We start from the raw sequence: 17849 nt of genomic DNA, 5'->3' as shown, positions 1-17849 counted from the left end.
ATAATAATTTACTGGTTTTGAGGGATTGCGTTTATGAACCTTTTCTGAAATATGTCAAATTGGTATTTTATTCAACATGAAACTGAGAATCTCTAGATCAACGCAAAGCGAGGCAATTTTAAGGACTTTGTGAGCTATAGTACAGTTGAGTGCATGACCTTTACAGTCTGAATTGGTAAAGTACCTTAACATGTATTTCACAGTTAAAACAGTTAGGTGCTCTTGTAGTCTATCATATGTGTCTGCCCCTCACCCATACCATTCTGGGTTCTAATCTCACCAATGGTATGTTATCACCAGTAGAATGATCTCACCAGAAGAATGATCTCACCAGTGGCATGATCTCATCAGTAGAATGTTATCACCAGTGGAATGATCCACCAGTGGCATGTTTTCATCAGTGGCATGTTTTCACCAGTAGAATGATATCACTAGTGGCATGATCTCACCAGGTGAGAACATGCCACTGATGAGAACATGCCACTTGTGAGATCATGCCACTGGTGAGAATATGCCACTGATGAGAACATGCCACTTGTGAGAGCATGACACTGGTGGAGCATGATCTCACAAGTGGCATGATCTCCCTAGTGGCATGTTCTCATCAGTGGCATGATCTCGATCTCCAGTCGCATTTTCTCACCAGTGGCATTTTCTCACCAGTGGCATGATCTCACCAGTGGCATGATCTCACCAGTGGCATGTTCTCACCAGTGGCATGTTCTCACCAGTGGAATGATCTCACCAGTGGCATGTTCTCACCAGTGGCATGTTCTCACCAGTGGCATGTTCTCACCAGTGGCATGATCTCACCAGTGGCATGATCTCACCAGTGGCATGATCTCGATCACCAGTGGCATGATCTCGATCACCAGTGGCATGATCTCATCAGTGGCATGATCTCACCAGTGGCATGATCTCACCAGTGGCATGATCTCGATCACCATTGGCATGATCTCGATCACCAGTGGCATGATCTCGATCACCAGTGGCATGATCTCACCAGTGGCATGTTCTCACCAGTGGCATGTTCTCACCAGTGGCATGATCTCACCAGTGGCATGATCTCGATCACCATTGGCATGATCTCGATCACCAGTGGCATGATCTCACCAGTGGCATGTTCGCACCAGTGGCATGTTTTCACCAGTTCAAGTTTCTACCAAGAAACCCCAGAACAGTGTGATTCTTCTTAACAACCAGCTTTTGTTACAATCAAGATAAAAGAAATTGATGAAAATGCACAAACTTACCAGTAACTGTTCAGCTCTAGACAATTTGGAAGCAAAGTAGCATTCATGAGGTTGATGGAAGATAGTTTTTGTCACATACATCTTGCTGTATCTTGTTTCATGCACTCATATCTGTCAAATATCTAATGTTTGGGGAGATTGATTATTTTTCTTAGACCTTAAAAGAGCATGTCTTAAAGAATGAGTCAGACGTAATATTACAAGGCATCAGTTTCATGTACTTAATTCTGGGATATCTTCCTTGTATGTTGTCATGTGGAGCTTCAATGAATAATTATGTCTTACAGTAAGTTGCTGGCTGCACAGCTTGTCCTTGTAGTGCCAAATTGCATTTTGGTATTATTGAATTTAAGTTCATAAATTGTTGAAATATGTTGATGTAGGTTTTAAAGGAATGAACCGTTCAGCTTAATGTGTAATAATGTTTATGATCTTACTGTGGAATAGAATATCTCATTCTGGATAGGTTGGTTCTGTTTTCTCATGGTTTTGTCTCATGGTTCAAGTTGACCACAATACCATCCCCACCTACCATTCTCTCCACTATATTGAATGGCCTGAAAGTCATGAAGTTATTGTTTCTTCCAATACTGGCACTTCATGGCAGTTTCTCATACTTACATGTGGTTTATGTTGTGTCATTGTTGTACAGTGAGGTTAGGAAGTTGAAGACGATTGGCAGTACAATTAACAATGAAGTGATTTGAAACTAGTATCTTCCTAATGTTCTAATGGTTTCATGTTAGTCATACCTTTGTGTCTCCTACCAAGGCCATATAGATGAATGTCTTTGTTACAATTTCAGTTGGCCATGAGGTTTTCCTCATTGAGATGACTTTACTCAATGGTATCAAGTATCAGACATTGTCAGGTTTTGAAAACAATAGTCCCAGACATTCAATGCCTTTCCTCATGTCTTATCTCGTAATTTTTAGGGGTCAATTACTACAAGGGACACAATTCTTGAATGTTATGCTGTTAACTATGGTTGGATTCTCCTCCCTTTGAAAGATGGCAAGAAATGATAGTATTGTAACACTGTCTATTCTATGCATTTCAGGTGAACAGTTTTGAGCAGCTGTGCATCAACTACACCAATGAGAAACTCCATCGGTTCTTTAACCACTATGTGTTTGCACTTGAACAAGATACAGTAAGCGGTCATGTTGTTGTCATTAGTTAAAAAGGAAAACAGAAAACCATATCATTAGCTTACCAATTATATTTCATTTGGTAGTTTCGATAGATGAAAATGAGGGAGTATGAATAAGCTTTTAAAGGGAATGATCACATTGTGATGTGTGTTAGTGCTAATGCAGGAGGGCATGTAACCAAATCCATGAAGCCCTCCATACTGCATAAACTTGCCAATCAAATGCGATCAATCCAGATATCTACATTTTGACTTATAATAATTATTCAGGTGATTTAAAATTGGGCATATTTTCTGCAAGTGATTATTATTGTCCAGGGGTTTTCCTAACGATTTGACTTTCACTTGCCCCGGGGGCAAGTCAATTTGAACATCTACTTGCCCCTTGTGAAATTGGGTTGCCCGATCTTTGATAATGTTTATATGTATACCATTTTAGTCAATCTGTATTAAAGGCAATGATATTTATTAATAAACATAAACAATAACTTGAGATCTAAACTGCTACATTTTATTTTCAAACGAGCATTATCCAACAACAGTAACACCATAGCCTCACTGTTTAAAACCATGAGGAATTCAACAGATGCCTTTTTTGCTATTAGCCTGTCTTCATACTGAATTCTTTTTTCAAATAGATTTTCTTCACAATCTGTTGATTCTTCTTCATAAAAGTCACAGTCACTGCTGTATACATTATCATCCATCAGTATTTCTTCAGCACAATTATCATCAGTTTGCGTGCCTTGGCATGTATAACATGGTATTGGAGAGTCACCACCAACTAATTTACTTTTCTTCTCTGACTCATTGTTATTAGAATCATTGTTGTTTTCATCATTGTTATTTTCGAAAGAAGTTTGAACCCGTAACAAAAGAACTAACATCATCATATTTCGTACAAACTTTACATTTCATGAGATGATATTCATATTAAATCCATTTAAATTCGTTTAACCAGGAAGATTGGAAGATTCTCTTTCTACCATCTTTTTCGTATTTTCTTTTTCTTTCATTATTGGTAGTTTTTGGCTTTGGTTTTGGTTTACTTTAAGAGAAAATTGAGAAAAGTTGTTCAGTTTTGGCCTGTTTGTCTCCGTCCGCCATCTTGCCAAGTCCAACGAACGCTATACGTTACGATTCGTTTGATTGGCCTTCTAAACTCCAATAACCAATCAAAATTAGTTTAACTTACGCTCGTAAGAAAATATTTTAACCCAAAGAAAAATAAAAGAAAGCTTACTTGCCCGACGGGCTACCTGCTTTGAAAAATCACTTGCTCGCGACGATTTTAACCCGGCGCGGGCAAGTGGGCGTCCGCTTAAGAAAACCCCTGTTGTCAAAGTTAGGTTAACAATCTACAATTCATTTACACAGTGTATATTTGTCAATTGAAGACATTGTCAATAATGTTGATGTTTAACTCTGCCTGTGTGTTACAGTATCGGCAGGAAGGGATCTCATTTGATCACATCACCTTTACAGACAACTCTAAATGTGTAGAACTCATAGAAAAGGTAATAGTTTACCATTACCAGCGACATGTACATGTAACGATGATAAAGCTTGAAAGAATATTCATAACATCAAAAATTATTCTTACTCCAGGAAGTAATATTACAAATTTGTTAAATTTCACTGACAATTAGAATTTAAATGGAGTACAAACACTATAGAAACAATTATAATGATTGAGATAAGTTGAGATATTGATTTTGTGTATAATTTTGCAGCCACCTCGATGTGTTATGAAGATGTTGGATGAGGAATGCAGGTTTCCCCAGGTATGACAACACAGCAAACAGCTAACTGCTTATTGTAATAAATTTCATGTTTTAATTTGTATTTACAACTGTAGAAACAACTTGATATGTTCAATGAAAAAAGCATAAACTAGCTATTTGAATTACATCATTTTATACAATCTATATATTTTTTTCTAAATATCCGGGAGTTGTTCAATGAGAAAAATGTTATCATGATGTTTACAAACTCATTTAAAGTGATTAACTGAAAAAAGAATATGAGAAATTGAAATATCCACAACTTGAAAATTAAAGATAAATATAATTAAAAATTGTATCTTTTCCTCAAATTCAATTTTTTCTTAACTGTGTTATTCCATTGGTACACAATGTTATGCTTAATGTATATTCTGGATTTAAAATATAAAAACTTTTTTTTTTTAATTGAATTCACTATTTTTTTCAAGAAGTTCAACAATTCATATGTTATCATTAAGTTTAAATATTTTAAAATTCTCTTTTGATGCTTCTGTAATACAACATATATCACTTGGTAACTGTTTTCCCTCATCCCCAGGGTACAGACAAATCCTATCTGAACAAGCAGCACACTGAGCTAGAGGATTATGAGTACTACATCAAGGGAGGGGACCGGCGCACATGGGAGCGAGAGTTTGGTATCATGCACTACGCAGGGGCTGTCACATACACCGTGGCGGGATTCCTAGATAAGAACAAGGACGTTCAGCAGGACCATCTGTTTGATTTGATGCATGGCTCCTCCAACCCCTTCATACAGGACCTCACTAGGTTCCAGGTGTGTTCTTCATACATGCTTTGTTCATCTAAGCAGTTAGGTGCATAATTAGGAAGGTCTTCCATTTCGTTAATCTCTAGACTGGTACATAAGACTGGTAAGATTACAAAAAAAGGTTTGTTAAAGGGTGAAAATAAAATAAGAACTTGTTGCAATAAATGTCTTAAAGACTTGTTCTGTAAAGATAGATATATTTAGGCCTTATTTTCTTATAAAGATCCCTGATTTGTGAATTATAAGGAGTAGTGATTATAATATCCATTATAATAATTCCAAGTGTACATTAATATTAAATAACATTACAGGACCTGTTGGGGGTGAGGCTGGAGGACCTTGGAGGGAGGCAGACAATCTCACGCACAACCCGGGGCAAACCCACTGTTGGGGACACATTCAAACACCAGTTGTCTGCCCTGGTGGACATTCTTTCTACGACCAACCCATGGTATGTGTGTATATTCTCTATTAAAATGTTAAACCACATAAGGAAAGCCTTTAGATGTTAACTGAAAACTGAAAGGGTCACTGATTTTGACTGTGCTTAAACTTAAGTGAATGAAAGATATTCCGTCGGCTTTCTTCCTACTTCATTACCCTTGTCTTGTCTATTGTTATTGGGAAGGAAACAATGACATAGGGAAAAAGAATTGGGGAAAATATATGAATGTTGCCAAAGGTATTGATCATATATGGAATAAGTTATTTTATGTTTTCTTTTCCAGGTATGTACGGTGTATCAAGCCCAACAATATGAAGAAGGCCGATAGCTATGTGGACACGGATGTGATAACCCAGCTCCAATACTCCGGCATGCTTGACATCATCAGGATCAAACGAGAGGTCTTATTTTTGCTTTAGTGGTCATTGTAGAGGTTGTCAAATTGTAGGACTGCCTAGTTGTTTACATGCTTGAATATGATGTCATGTTTGTGGCACAATAAATTATCATTCTATTATTCATTGAGAGTTGAAATGAAGTTGCCCTCTTTGTAATAGTGCTTTTTTTCTCACCTGAATGCATAATTTGTTCTTTCATCATTCTGTTATCAATGAGGTCACTGTTGGACCTTCAACTTTAAAGTATTAAACAGTTGTTTCCCTTTGTATGTCAGTGTCTACAACCTAAACTGTTTCAGGGCTACCCGGTGCACGTGCCCCTGGAGACATTCCTGGACAAGTACTCATGCCTGTTGGGTGCACGTGAGGCAGGGGCCGAACCTAGGTCAGAGGTCAAGGTCATCCTGGACTCCCTCCATCTGCCTGCCACAGACTGGCAGGCTGGCAAAACCAAGGTATGACATAGAGTGGTGAAATGTATTGTCAGGTTTTACATGTATTCTTTCCTGGTTAAGATTGTGTACTGCGATTTAAAATGTGCTGGTCAAGGAAAAGTGAAATTAGTACTGGTAGTTATCAGCTTTTCTTTGATTTAAAGGTCATGAATGTTTTTTATTAGCATTTTTTTCAAAAATTTCTGTACATTTAAATTCTTAAATATGTGTATGTGGTAATAGCGTTATATGGTAAGTTATTATACAGAATATGTGGAAATGTTCTTTTGTTCCAGTGAAAACTCATGAATTAACATGAAAGAATAGTATCTAGCACTAGTCATGATCTTGCTGACATTTATTCAAGCCAATAAAATAACACCAATGGTCAATCCTTAAACATCCAACTGTTTTGCACACTTTTGCTCTATGTCTGCCTATAATAGAAACCATTTAAGACCGATCTGTTCTGTACCAACATACTGCTTTCATAGGAAGCACAGACACATACTAATTGTGATAATTGGATTTATTTACAGTAAATTACACGTCCACTTAATGTAATCTTGTGGATACCATGTGTCCCATATGGACTGTCAATTTTTTAGTGTTGATTGGTGGGAAACACCAGGCCTTGTTACCCCGGTAACAGGGTTAGCATTGATGGAAACAGGACTGGCATTGCCCCTTCTGAATCTCACTTATTTCTTGTGTTTTAAGTATTGGTTGAAGGCTCATCTGAACTGTAAGACTGATGGTTTACTAACCATGTATTGCTCCAGAATGATTTGCTTCTTTCTCTCAGTGAAGTGCATCTGCCCTTGTTTAGAATCTTATGAGGATTTATGAATTCCGTAAGAATTGTTTCCTGCAAGGTGGCAGCTATTCATTTCCATACATTGTAATGGGAAACTGTGTTTGCTATAAATACCAAATAACTTGCAGTTGTAACTGTCTCGGCTTTATTGAAATAAATGGAAATGAAAGTAGTACAGAATGTTGTGTAATTACAGTATAAATCAAATAGAGCACCTTATTGCATAATGTTTACGTCAGTGTTATAAGCAGTTTTCATAGAGTATTTTATGTCCTAAACGATGTCACCATTATGAAATGATGTCATTATATTGTTGATATATTAACTATCAAGTCACCAATTTAGCACCATTAATCATCAAATTAATATTTATTATATAAATCAAATATCACATTCATCTTCTTTCAATATAAAATTTATTAAACTTGTTTACTGAAATTGTTAAATGATGGCTCGCTTTTATCAAATTTAGACAGCGTGTTAAGTAAATTCCATATTGAATGACGTCTCATGTAATATTCAGTTTGTGGTATAAAGACACCCATAATTGTATGGTTCTGCTTGTCAGCAATATTGTCAGAAAAACCTTTGCAAAGGAAATATTTAGAATACCCTAAAACTTAGTATACTCTTCTAAGACTTTTATTTCATCATGCATAACATTATCGTTTGTGTGGAAGAGTAATGTAGAAGAAATTGACCAGAAAGTCGTTGTGATGTTGAATTGTTTGTTCTGTACAGAGATTGTGTGCCGTCAGTCGTCCAGGAATGGCATTGAGATTAATGCTTGATTAGCCCCAGCTCTGAATCTAAATACGCATTAACTGAGATAATGTCGTAATAGTGGGACATCAGCATTCATCTTCTTAAGTTCCTAATACAGCAAGCTTAACAGGGGATATCCCTACAAATCTCCTGAACAATCGATTTTGGCAGTTATTATCAACATACGCATAGCTTTAGTGTTCCAGAGAGAGATTTTTTTACATAGTTTAAAGAAACTCTTTTAAATCAACTGACAGATTGCATGTTCATTAAACAGAATTGTCTTTGTTGTTTTGACAAAGCCACATGAGAATAATGGAGTAAAAATCTTAATAACAAACAACTTCGTTTTAAAGATTTTTTTTTTTTTTTAATTGTTCAGATATCAGAAAATATCCATATTGTTTGAAATAATTGCCTGTAAAATCCTCTACTTTTTCTTTCAATTCTTTTTGAAGAAACATGTCATAGATTATTTTTATACACAGTTGAACTATAGTATTCTGAAATATTCAGTGTTATATTTAATATCATTATTTGCAAAATTCCTTTGCGATAATCCAACTACAATTGAATGTAGATTAATTTTGGCTGCTTGAACAGCCTCAGCGTCAATGACGTCACTTTGATCAACATCACATACATTAACCACGATTTGACCAATCACAATCATTGTTTTTGTAAGGTCAAAGGTATTTAGAAGGTGTTGCAGTCATTGGAATTATATATGATGAATGTAATAAAAAGAAAACATGTTCATCGAAGGAATTGCAATAGGAGTGTAAATATTTAGAAGTTAATCCCTGCAGAATGGCCATATAGGAGCACATCACGTTCATGGTGCCGATGGGCATTAATTTCATTGTTTTCCAATAAGCAGAGAAGAGTGATTAGAAAAAACAAAGTATTGGTTTACGTTGGCAGATTACTGACTTAAAACAAAAACAACAACAGTTCTGTGTACAACATTAAAGTATTTTATCCAATTCAGTTAAATTATATTTGTTTGCATACGCACCAGTAATCATCCTTGAAAGATAAATGGCACATTTAGTTTTACTTTTGTGTTGTTTTGTTTCTCATAATTAGAAAAGCATATGATATAAAAAAAAAATATACCGAGATGATATATGACATGACGTCTACAAATTTTTAAATGATATACATGTTATATAAAGATTAATTGTTATATAGAGATCAAGGTTTCCGTGTAAAGACCGCAATACATTTCAGCGAATGAGCATCAAAACCTATTATTCACGAGTGGCATAGCAATGAGTGAAATATTTACTTTTGATTTTAATGGGCTGAAATTGATTGCGATCTTATACTGAAACAAATTATTCTTTTTGGTATTTTTTTAAAGGAATATAAATGGAAGTTGATTGTAGCTTTTCAGGAAAACGCTCAAATTGTATGCAAACTTATAGACATTTCGAAATTGCGCTGTTAAAATTGTGCCTCAGCCCTTAGTACACTGACATTTGATTTGGGCATAGAACTGATAAATCTCTATTAACCACCTCAAAGCATATGATAAATGATACATTTTTTTATATTGCAGGTATTTATGAAGAACTCTGTGTTTGAGCCACTGGAGGAGAAGAGGCACGAGTTCCTGCGGCGGAATGCTGTCCTTATACAGACCTTCTGGCGGGGATATAGCAAACGCAGCTGTAAGCAAATACATGTACACACTATTATAGTGAACCAAACAATTTATCACTTTATCAATTCACATTTAAATTAGTCATTCCAAATGCTAGTATAAAATAGTTTTATAGCTTGAAACCTACTTCTTTCAAACTTCGCAAGGGTGAAGGGCCATTCTTGTTGCACTGAATTATACACAGTTTATTACATATCTGACAAATCACATGCTACCTTGGTGTCAAATGTTTGCTGCAAGTTTTGAAAGTGCTGAAATTCATATGAAGTTGACAAGAGACATGAAAACAATGTAAATATCATTCTATAGTGATACAACAAACTGTAATATTCCCTGTAGACTACCTTCAACTGCGTGTGGCGACCATCATCATTCAGACGGCGTACAGAGCATTCCGATACCGCATCGTCTTCCTGCGCAAGAGGAAAGCTGCCATTTTGCTTCAGGTGGGTGGTGTTTACAACTTGATACTGCAAATAAGGTTGTTCAATCCAGGGTCTATGACGACAAAGTATCTCAATCCGAGTTGAAACACAGAATGAGAGTAATGATGGTGAAACATTCGCTTTTTTGAGTATGCGCATGAGACCATTCGTAAACGTGGGCCCTGAATTTGATAAACCCTCTCCCTATCTGTTTTAACCCCTGAATAATACTAACTGAAGCCTTATGTTTTCTTTCATTTAAAAACAGTGAATAATGCGAAAGCTCATCTCTCCTTGATTTTCAAATATTGTTGAATAATTGATCAAGTTCAGCCTTGATGATTTATTTTAGGTCATTAATTACAGAATGTGAGCAAAAGTTTGGTAGCCTGGAGAGCCATTATGTGGAATTTCTCAGAAGTTGGGCATTTTCACTTCTCTCATAGGAAACATTTCAGTTTAATCAACATCATACATTGCACAACTTCCGATATTTGCCTCTTTAAGATGTTTGTATTTTTTTTTTTGCTTTAAGGGTTTTATCAGAACAGTTACTAAAGCTTCCAGCAGTTGCATGCTTTCATCTCTAAGTTTGAACAATCTTTGCCTTGTAAAATACAAATTCGGCTCTTTTGGTTTCATTGTAAGTATGCCATCCGCAAACACTGAAATTTCCTCGGAAATATAGTCCTTAGTTTAATGTAATAAAATTTGTAATTAAAACGTGGGTACCAACGCTGCTAATTTAAATTGACTTGGTGAGATTTGATTAACTTCTGACTTGTACCACACATAAAGGGTAATGTGATATTGTCCAATCATCAGCAGATGATTTATCATAGCCCGTGTTATGATGGATTGGACACAATCAAGCCTGTTATATGACCATATTGGGACCAATCAGTTACAGTCCTATACAAGATACAAATGATATCCCAGTAAATTGTCAGTTTATCCATTTGTGGGATTAGAAAATGAAAGAATTGGAAAAATCTGTTCTAATCTGGGAAGAGAAACAGTCAGGCAGAATTGTTTATGTTGTGCCAAAATTACAAAGATTGGCCAGTCAGAAACATATTGGGAGATTGTAAGTTCTGATTAGAATGGCTGCAAAATTAAATAAAGCTTGCAGATATTGGGCCTTTATGGGTAATGGGATTGTGTCCCGGTCCTGGAATAAAGGCCAGAGGAACACAGTTGATGTAGTTATAGCAGGTCAACATAAAGATATCTATTGTACTAGGAAAAAGTTGTATAAAGGTTCTTGAGCATTTTTGTTTTAAATTAAAAAAAATGAAAAAAAAAAATGGGATTGGTATTATTTTCAATGCAAATCAAAGATAAATAAATTTCCCAAAAATGAATTTGGATGACAAACCTGTAGTAATTTTCTGAGGCATGCTTTGTCCTTGAGGAACATTAAAGCCAGACTTTAATAGTCTGTAGTCATATTAAAATTGCACCTTCGGTCCATGCCTCCATCATAATTTCTCGTGTCCGGACGGTAACATTCTATTGTATGGACGGGTTTTAAAATAACTTGCCACATGTGTTTGACATACCAAGACTACAGGTTGCATCTCTACCTCTAAGGTCAAGGTCACACTTAGTTTTCTATGGAATGCTGCATATAAAGACATAGAGTATAGGTGGTAGTGTTCAGGCTGTAATATTCTCTTATTTCAAATTAATCAAACAAGGTCTTTAAAGTGTAATACATCTAACTAGCTAAGAGTAAATGTTGCTGGTTAAGTCTTTGAGACATCATGATTGAAAGATTTTGGGAGCTATGATCAGAAACCGAAACGTTTCTGGCACCAGTCTTAGCTGCCTATAATTGGCTGTCTTGATTAGCTGCGGTTAGGACTTTGCACAGAACAAATTGTGTTGTTCGGAAAAGTGAATGTGTAATCCTATTCACAAAACATCTTGAGTCATTTCCTATCTGAAGTCAGTTTCCTATGTTAAGTATGTCACTGGTCATATGATATAATATCTTAATAATATCTGAATTTCTATATCGTCATTGATTTTTTTGAATATGCATTTATTTATTTTAAAAAACCCTATATTTTTGTTTTATTTTTACTATGAAAACTTAAAGAAAACGACTTAAGTTAAGAGATGACTCAAGATGTTTAATGAATATATACTGCCTCAGATTTATATCCTGATTCCTGTGCATACACGGAAATGATTGGTTTATTAAAGTTGAATTATGAGTACCCTTCTTAATGGAGAGATAAGTTTTAGATCTGACCAGTTGGAGGTCCTCTAGACTTCTTTGAGCAGACAATTTAATAAACAAGTCTCTGAGTGAGGACAACAGTGATACAGTCAAGGTGTCTCTCTGCCTGTAGCGTTACACTTTATAGCAATATCAGTCTGTCATCAGTGAAGACAACAGTGATACAGTCAAGGTGTTTCTCTGCCTGTAGCGTTACACTTTATAGCAATATCAGTCTGTCAACAGTGAGGACAACAGTGATACAGTCAAGGTGTCTCTCTGCCTGTAGCGTTACACTTTATAGCAATATCAGTCTGTCATCAGTGAAGACAACAGTGATACAGTCAAGGTGTCTCTCTGCCTGTAGCGTTACACTTTATAACAATATCAGTCTGTCATCAGTGAGGACAACAGTGATACAGTCAAGGTGTCTCTCTGCCTGTAGCGTTACACTTTATAACAATATCAGTCTGTCAACAGTGAGGACAACAGTGATACAGTCAAGGTGTCTCTCTGCCTGTAGCGTTACACTTTATAGCAATATCAGTCTGTCATCAGTGAGGACGACAGTGATACAGTTAAGGTGTCTCTCTGCCTGTAGCGTTACACTTTATAGCAATATCAGTCTGTCAACAGTGAGGACGACAGTGATACAGTCAAGGTGTCTCTCTGCCTGTAGCGTTACACTTTATAACAATATCAGTCTGTCAACAGTGAGGACAACAGTGATACAGTCAAGGTGTCTCTCTGCCTGTAGCGTTACACTTTATAACAATATCAGTCTGTCAACAGTGAGGACAACAGTGATACAGTCAAGGTGTCTCTCTGCCTGTAGCGTTACACTTTATAGCAATATCAGTCTGTCAACAGTGAGGACAACAGTGATACAGTCAAGGTGTCTCTCTGCCTGTAGCGTTACACTTTATAGCAATATCAGTCTGTCAACAGTGAGGACAACAGTGATACAGTCAAGGTGTCTCTCTGCCTGTAGCGTTACACTTTATAGCAATATCAGTCTGTCAACAGTGAAGACAACAGTGATACAGTCAAGGTGTCTCTCTGCCTGTAGCGTTACACTTTATAACAATATCAGTCTGTCAACAGTGAGGACAACAGTGATACAGTCAAGGTGTCTCTCTGCCTGTAGCGTTACACTTTATAGCAATATCAGTCTGACAGCATGTTTAAATTCAAGGTTACAGGAATGCTTTAACAATGAAGTAGGGAAAAAACTCCTTCACCAGAATAGTTTTATAAACAATATTGTCTTAAATTGTCTCGTATATTTGTACAGGAGATGTCTTAATTGATATTCTAGCCCTTTAGCACAGGCATCTAATTCTATAATTGGTTTACTACTTCTCTTGGGTTGTTTTAACTTAAGACTGTTAAAAGCCACGAATATCAATAGGCACCCAGTCCTTTTCCTCTCAATTTTGACACAACTAGAGATGGAAATATTCAAAAGATTTAAAACCCATCAAACTGGCATTCCCTCTTTGGCAGAAAATCCCCCAAATCAAGAAAGCTTGAGAGAAGTTTGTCATATCACTGTATCTTGTTCAAGTTCAACCTGGTTCGGGCAGTATTGTATCGCCATCTATGAATTCTAATTGCTACACCATGAAAGAAAGTCCTGGTGCAGGCAATTATACAATATTCAAGAAATGATGCTGCAGCATGTCAATGATGGGTCGGAGCAAACTAGGTTTTGCATAATATGCAAATTCTTATAGAGAGAGACAATATCAGTTAATAAATACACAAAAGTTGTACCATTAACTGTTGGATTATATACGTTCCACCACTTCCTAACTATTAATAGTCCTATTTCACGCATTCCTATTGAAATGAAGTCCTAAAGAAGTTATCAAATTGAGCCATCTATTACAACAAAGTTAACAACCAAATTACATGCAATATAATAGGTGTACTAAAGGTGTTCACTACTTGTATCCATGTTACAGTCATGCGCATCCCACTGGCATCTTGGTTGCAACTGAGAGAACTACTTATTCGCATTTCAATATTAAGTCATCTTCTATGTGCACTACTTCAACTGTTTGTTTATTTATTTCTCTCAGGAAGATTTTGAGACAAGTATCTGTAAAGATTTATTTTAAATTCACCACTTTGTCTGACAAAGCAATTAACTCAGTTCTTCATTGTGTGGACTGTCCCTCCAGTTGTATTAACTGTTTATAGAGGCTGCCATACTGGTGCTGCTATTGTAGACACTAAGTCCACAAATTGTGGGTTACATTGATGGATGGGAGGCATGGAAAGGAGGGCAGGGTCCCTTAATTGTAGCATTCCTGGCCCAAAATTGTCCGCAAAGTCCCGTTGTGATGGCTCTCTTATGTAAATGTTGCAGACAATATGTCGCTGCCTTTCAGCCTTAGAGCATTGGGCTGGTGTTGCAACAATAGCTAACTCCCAACAAGATGAACATGTATAATTTTCTCATCATTATTAAAGGAATGGTTTCACATATGTTTGATGTACGATGTAGACATTACAATTCTGATTCATTGCTCATCAATGCTGCTTTGTTGGCTTAAGCAATTTCCAAGAATGGTTCCCTCAATGCATATTTGCAGAAGGAAATAGCCTATAGATTAAGGAAGTTGAACATGGAACAGTTAAACATTATCTTGTTTGGTTATAAAATCCTTTGTTTGTAAATGTGGATATGGGTATGGTAATGAAAATCAAGTTATATCTCGACTGATTGAAATATTTTCTCAAATGGTTTATGAGTTCATATATTGATGACTGCCATTGCAAAGAAATAAGCAGACATTGTTGAATGTATCATTTGCTTTTTTCATGATTAAGTCTTACATTTGTATGAACAAAGAGAACCTAACATGAGATCATATTTGTTTCCCACAATGTTTTTTTTTTTTTTTTCTAAAAACTTTCTCGTCCTTGGTGACTTGAAGTGTTTGAATGAAGATACTTGTTCACACCAAAATCTCTGACCTTGTGACAATTAGTCAGTTCCTGTTAACTTGGAGGGAAAAAATCTCAATCTTGCGCTATTTAAAGTTTCACTTCGATATGAAACATTCTTGTATTGTAGTGTTTGTTACCAGATTTCCGAGGAGGATTTGCAATGATAAATTTTTCTTGTGTAAAAAACATAATGGGAAATTAAAAATCCGAGAAATGAGTTACCACGTGTTTCATGACTGTTTCCAGTATAAGGTTGGACATGTTCTTTATTTGATAGCTGGAAAAACATACAATGTTGAAAACATTTCAGAATAATTTTTCGCTAATATTTAGCACAAAATCATTTTGCTGCATCATTATATGTGATCTGGTTACACTCCTTAAATAATGTCAGATGCAAACAATTTCATATTGTCGATTAAAATAATGCTTAAGCGTACACATCTTATACTTTTATCATTCTACTTGCAGTCACAAGTGCGAGCATTACTTGCGCGCCGTCTGGCAGCTAAGTTACGTGCAGCTAAGAAAGTGGAGGAAGAGCGCCTGCGACGGGAACAGGAAGAACGAGAAAGACAGGTGCGCGAGAAGGAGGCTGCAGACGAAATCACTATACAAGAGTCCCTCAAGTATGTACAGGGGTTTACACTGGATGGGCTGTACTCATTGTTGGAAGTATATTGGGGCTATTTACTGTACTAAATTCAATAGAGTTTACTGTATAAAATGTTTGTAAAAGATACCCTGGAGTATCAAGATATTGCTTTTATTTCAGTATAAAGATTATTAACAGCTACGCATTTAATATAAATGCTTGAAAATGATTTTAATACTCCTTTGTTTTGTAGCTTTTGATTATCAAAACTTAATAAGTGATCCATTCTCGCAACAAAATATCAACTTCAATTGAAAAGAGATATCCACTGACAGGCTGAATATTGGGCTTCTGTATATCTGATATTCTCGAGACTTTTCCATATAAATCATAAAAGTGTTATCGTTTCCTGCTCCATAGGGACTATGTGGAATAAAAACTATCATTTCCATGAAATTGAGTGACATATACACTGTGTTATGATATTGCCTTGGAAAGTCGATGTCATCACTTCCGAAGCAGAGCCCTCAAATATTGCCTGTAATTCGCCCAGGGGATTCAGGATGAATAAAATATTCATAACACAAGTGTTGTCAAATGGAAATTGTTTATATTTTGATAGAATTTGTATTGCATTTCACAACACATTCATTTCTGAGGGAGTGTATTGTTTTGTGAAGAAAAACCTCTCAATATTTAATGGCCTTTCATTTGATGGATTTCTAACTATTCCAAAGTAGATTATTAATATAATTGCATGATCAGTAATTTACTGTCTTGGTGCGAAAAGAAAATATAAAAGATAACATAATACAAATTATGTGATATATTAAGCAAGTATTTTATTGCTAATATTGAAATATTAATTCAGCATGAATCTGTTGACCATAAATCATTACCCATCATAGTTATAAAGTTAAATCATTTTAGTGTTGGTTCAAAAACTAATAAAAGTAGTTTAAATTTGTTTAGGTCTTTTAGTGATGTTGCCATTGCCCACATATTGTCTGTTGCATTATCAATAAAAAAGTATATGTTGCCTATAATTCAGAAATTGTTGAAAAGATATTCTAATTCATATGAAACTTCTTAGTAATACTCAAGTTATACCCCCTGAATTTGACTTGAAAAACAAACAACAATGGATAAGTGTTGACATATATGTCTGTATAATGTATGACTTTTTTGTTTTAATGCTCCCATTGGTAAGAAAGATTCCTCTGTCTAAACATCATGTTTCTCTTCCTACTTATCATCATCATTGCATCATGGTGCTCAACTGCTTGCTCACTTTCCAGCCAACTGTCCCGAGATCAGCTGTGTAAAAAGATTGAGTAGGTCCACGCTGTTGTTACACTGTCTAACCATTTTCATTTTCATTATTAAAATGAAACATTGTTTTTTATGGAGCATCAGTTTTAAATTATAATGTTTGCTGTCATATTCAAAATACATTCAGTAAATTTTAAAGCTTCCGATATTTTCAGCTCAGTCTGATTGGATAAAGCAAACAATCTGTTTATGACTGATGTTGTTTTGTCTTATAACATAAATGTTGTTGAACACTCTACATGTACAACACTCATGTTGTTAAAGAAAATTAAATATACAGCTATTGTCTCAACTGAATTCATTCAAAAATCACTTCTATTAATTAGGCTACCGTATATTTCTTATAATTTTAATTTTGTTGATCGTCTTGGTTATTAATTCAAAATCTAATGTTTGCATGACTGTGGTAGTTCAGTAAGTAGTTACGGTGTTTACTTTGGTCTTCTAAACAATTAAGTCTGCTGTGTCCGGCCAGATTAACTTGATTAGGAGACAAAATATAAATGCAAACTTTCTTAGTGTTCAGCGCTGAATGCCTCTATAATAGCCAGTGGGGATGTGTGAGCTTCTGAATTACCCACTTAATAAAACCATTTAATGACTAAATGGAAATTTGGGGTTGTAATCTGCTTGATGGATTTTTGTCTGTTGTCAGAGCTCATCTAAATGATTGAACGTGAATTGACTGTGTGAATCTGTCGGGTGATCCCATAGTTAGAGGCATTAGCCTGAACACTAATGTAGAATAGAATTTTGACCTTATTTTGTTTAGTATGCCGTACCAATTTTTTTAATTGTAATTTATATATTGTTATACATAAC

At 35.6% G+C, this 17849-nt stretch overlaps 1 protein-coding gene across 7 annotated transcripts in view; it reads left to right on the top strand.

Annotated features, from left to right (window-relative positions):
• Positions 1–17849, top strand: part of LOC128207824 (myosin-I heavy chain-like) — a 66447-nt gene that overhangs the window by 18976 nt on the left and 29622 nt on the right. For all 7 annotated transcript variants that reach the window (XR_008256766.1, XM_052910975.1, XM_052910972.1 and 4 more), the window contains exons 8-17: positions 2314–2406; positions 3849–3923; positions 4140–4190; positions 4729–4968; positions 5274–5413; positions 5691–5808; positions 6105–6260; positions 9386–9497; positions 9830–9936; positions 15572–15729. Coding sequence is in view for 6 of the 7 variants with exons in the window: in XM_052910975.1 (XP_052766935.1) it covers positions 2314–2406; positions 3849–3923; positions 4140–4190; positions 4729–4968; positions 5274–5413; positions 5691–5808; positions 6105–6260; positions 9386–9497; positions 9830–9936; positions 15572–15729 (1250 nt within the window). In the remaining variant the exon portion in view is untranslated. The remainder of the gene's footprint in view (positions 1–2313; positions 2407–3848; positions 3924–4139; positions 4191–4728; positions 4969–5273; positions 5414–5690; positions 5809–6104; positions 6261–9385; positions 9498–9829; positions 9937–15571; positions 15730–17849) is intronic.

This window comes from Mya arenaria, chromosome 11 (assembly GCF_026914265.1).
Source record: "Mya arenaria isolate MELC-2E11 chromosome 11, ASM2691426v1".
Lineage (NCBI taxonomy): Eukaryota > Metazoa > Mollusca > Bivalvia > Myida > Myidae > Mya > Mya arenaria.
The sequence above is the reverse complement of the archived record's forward strand: the minus strand, read 5'-3'. Positions and strand labels throughout refer to the sequence as shown.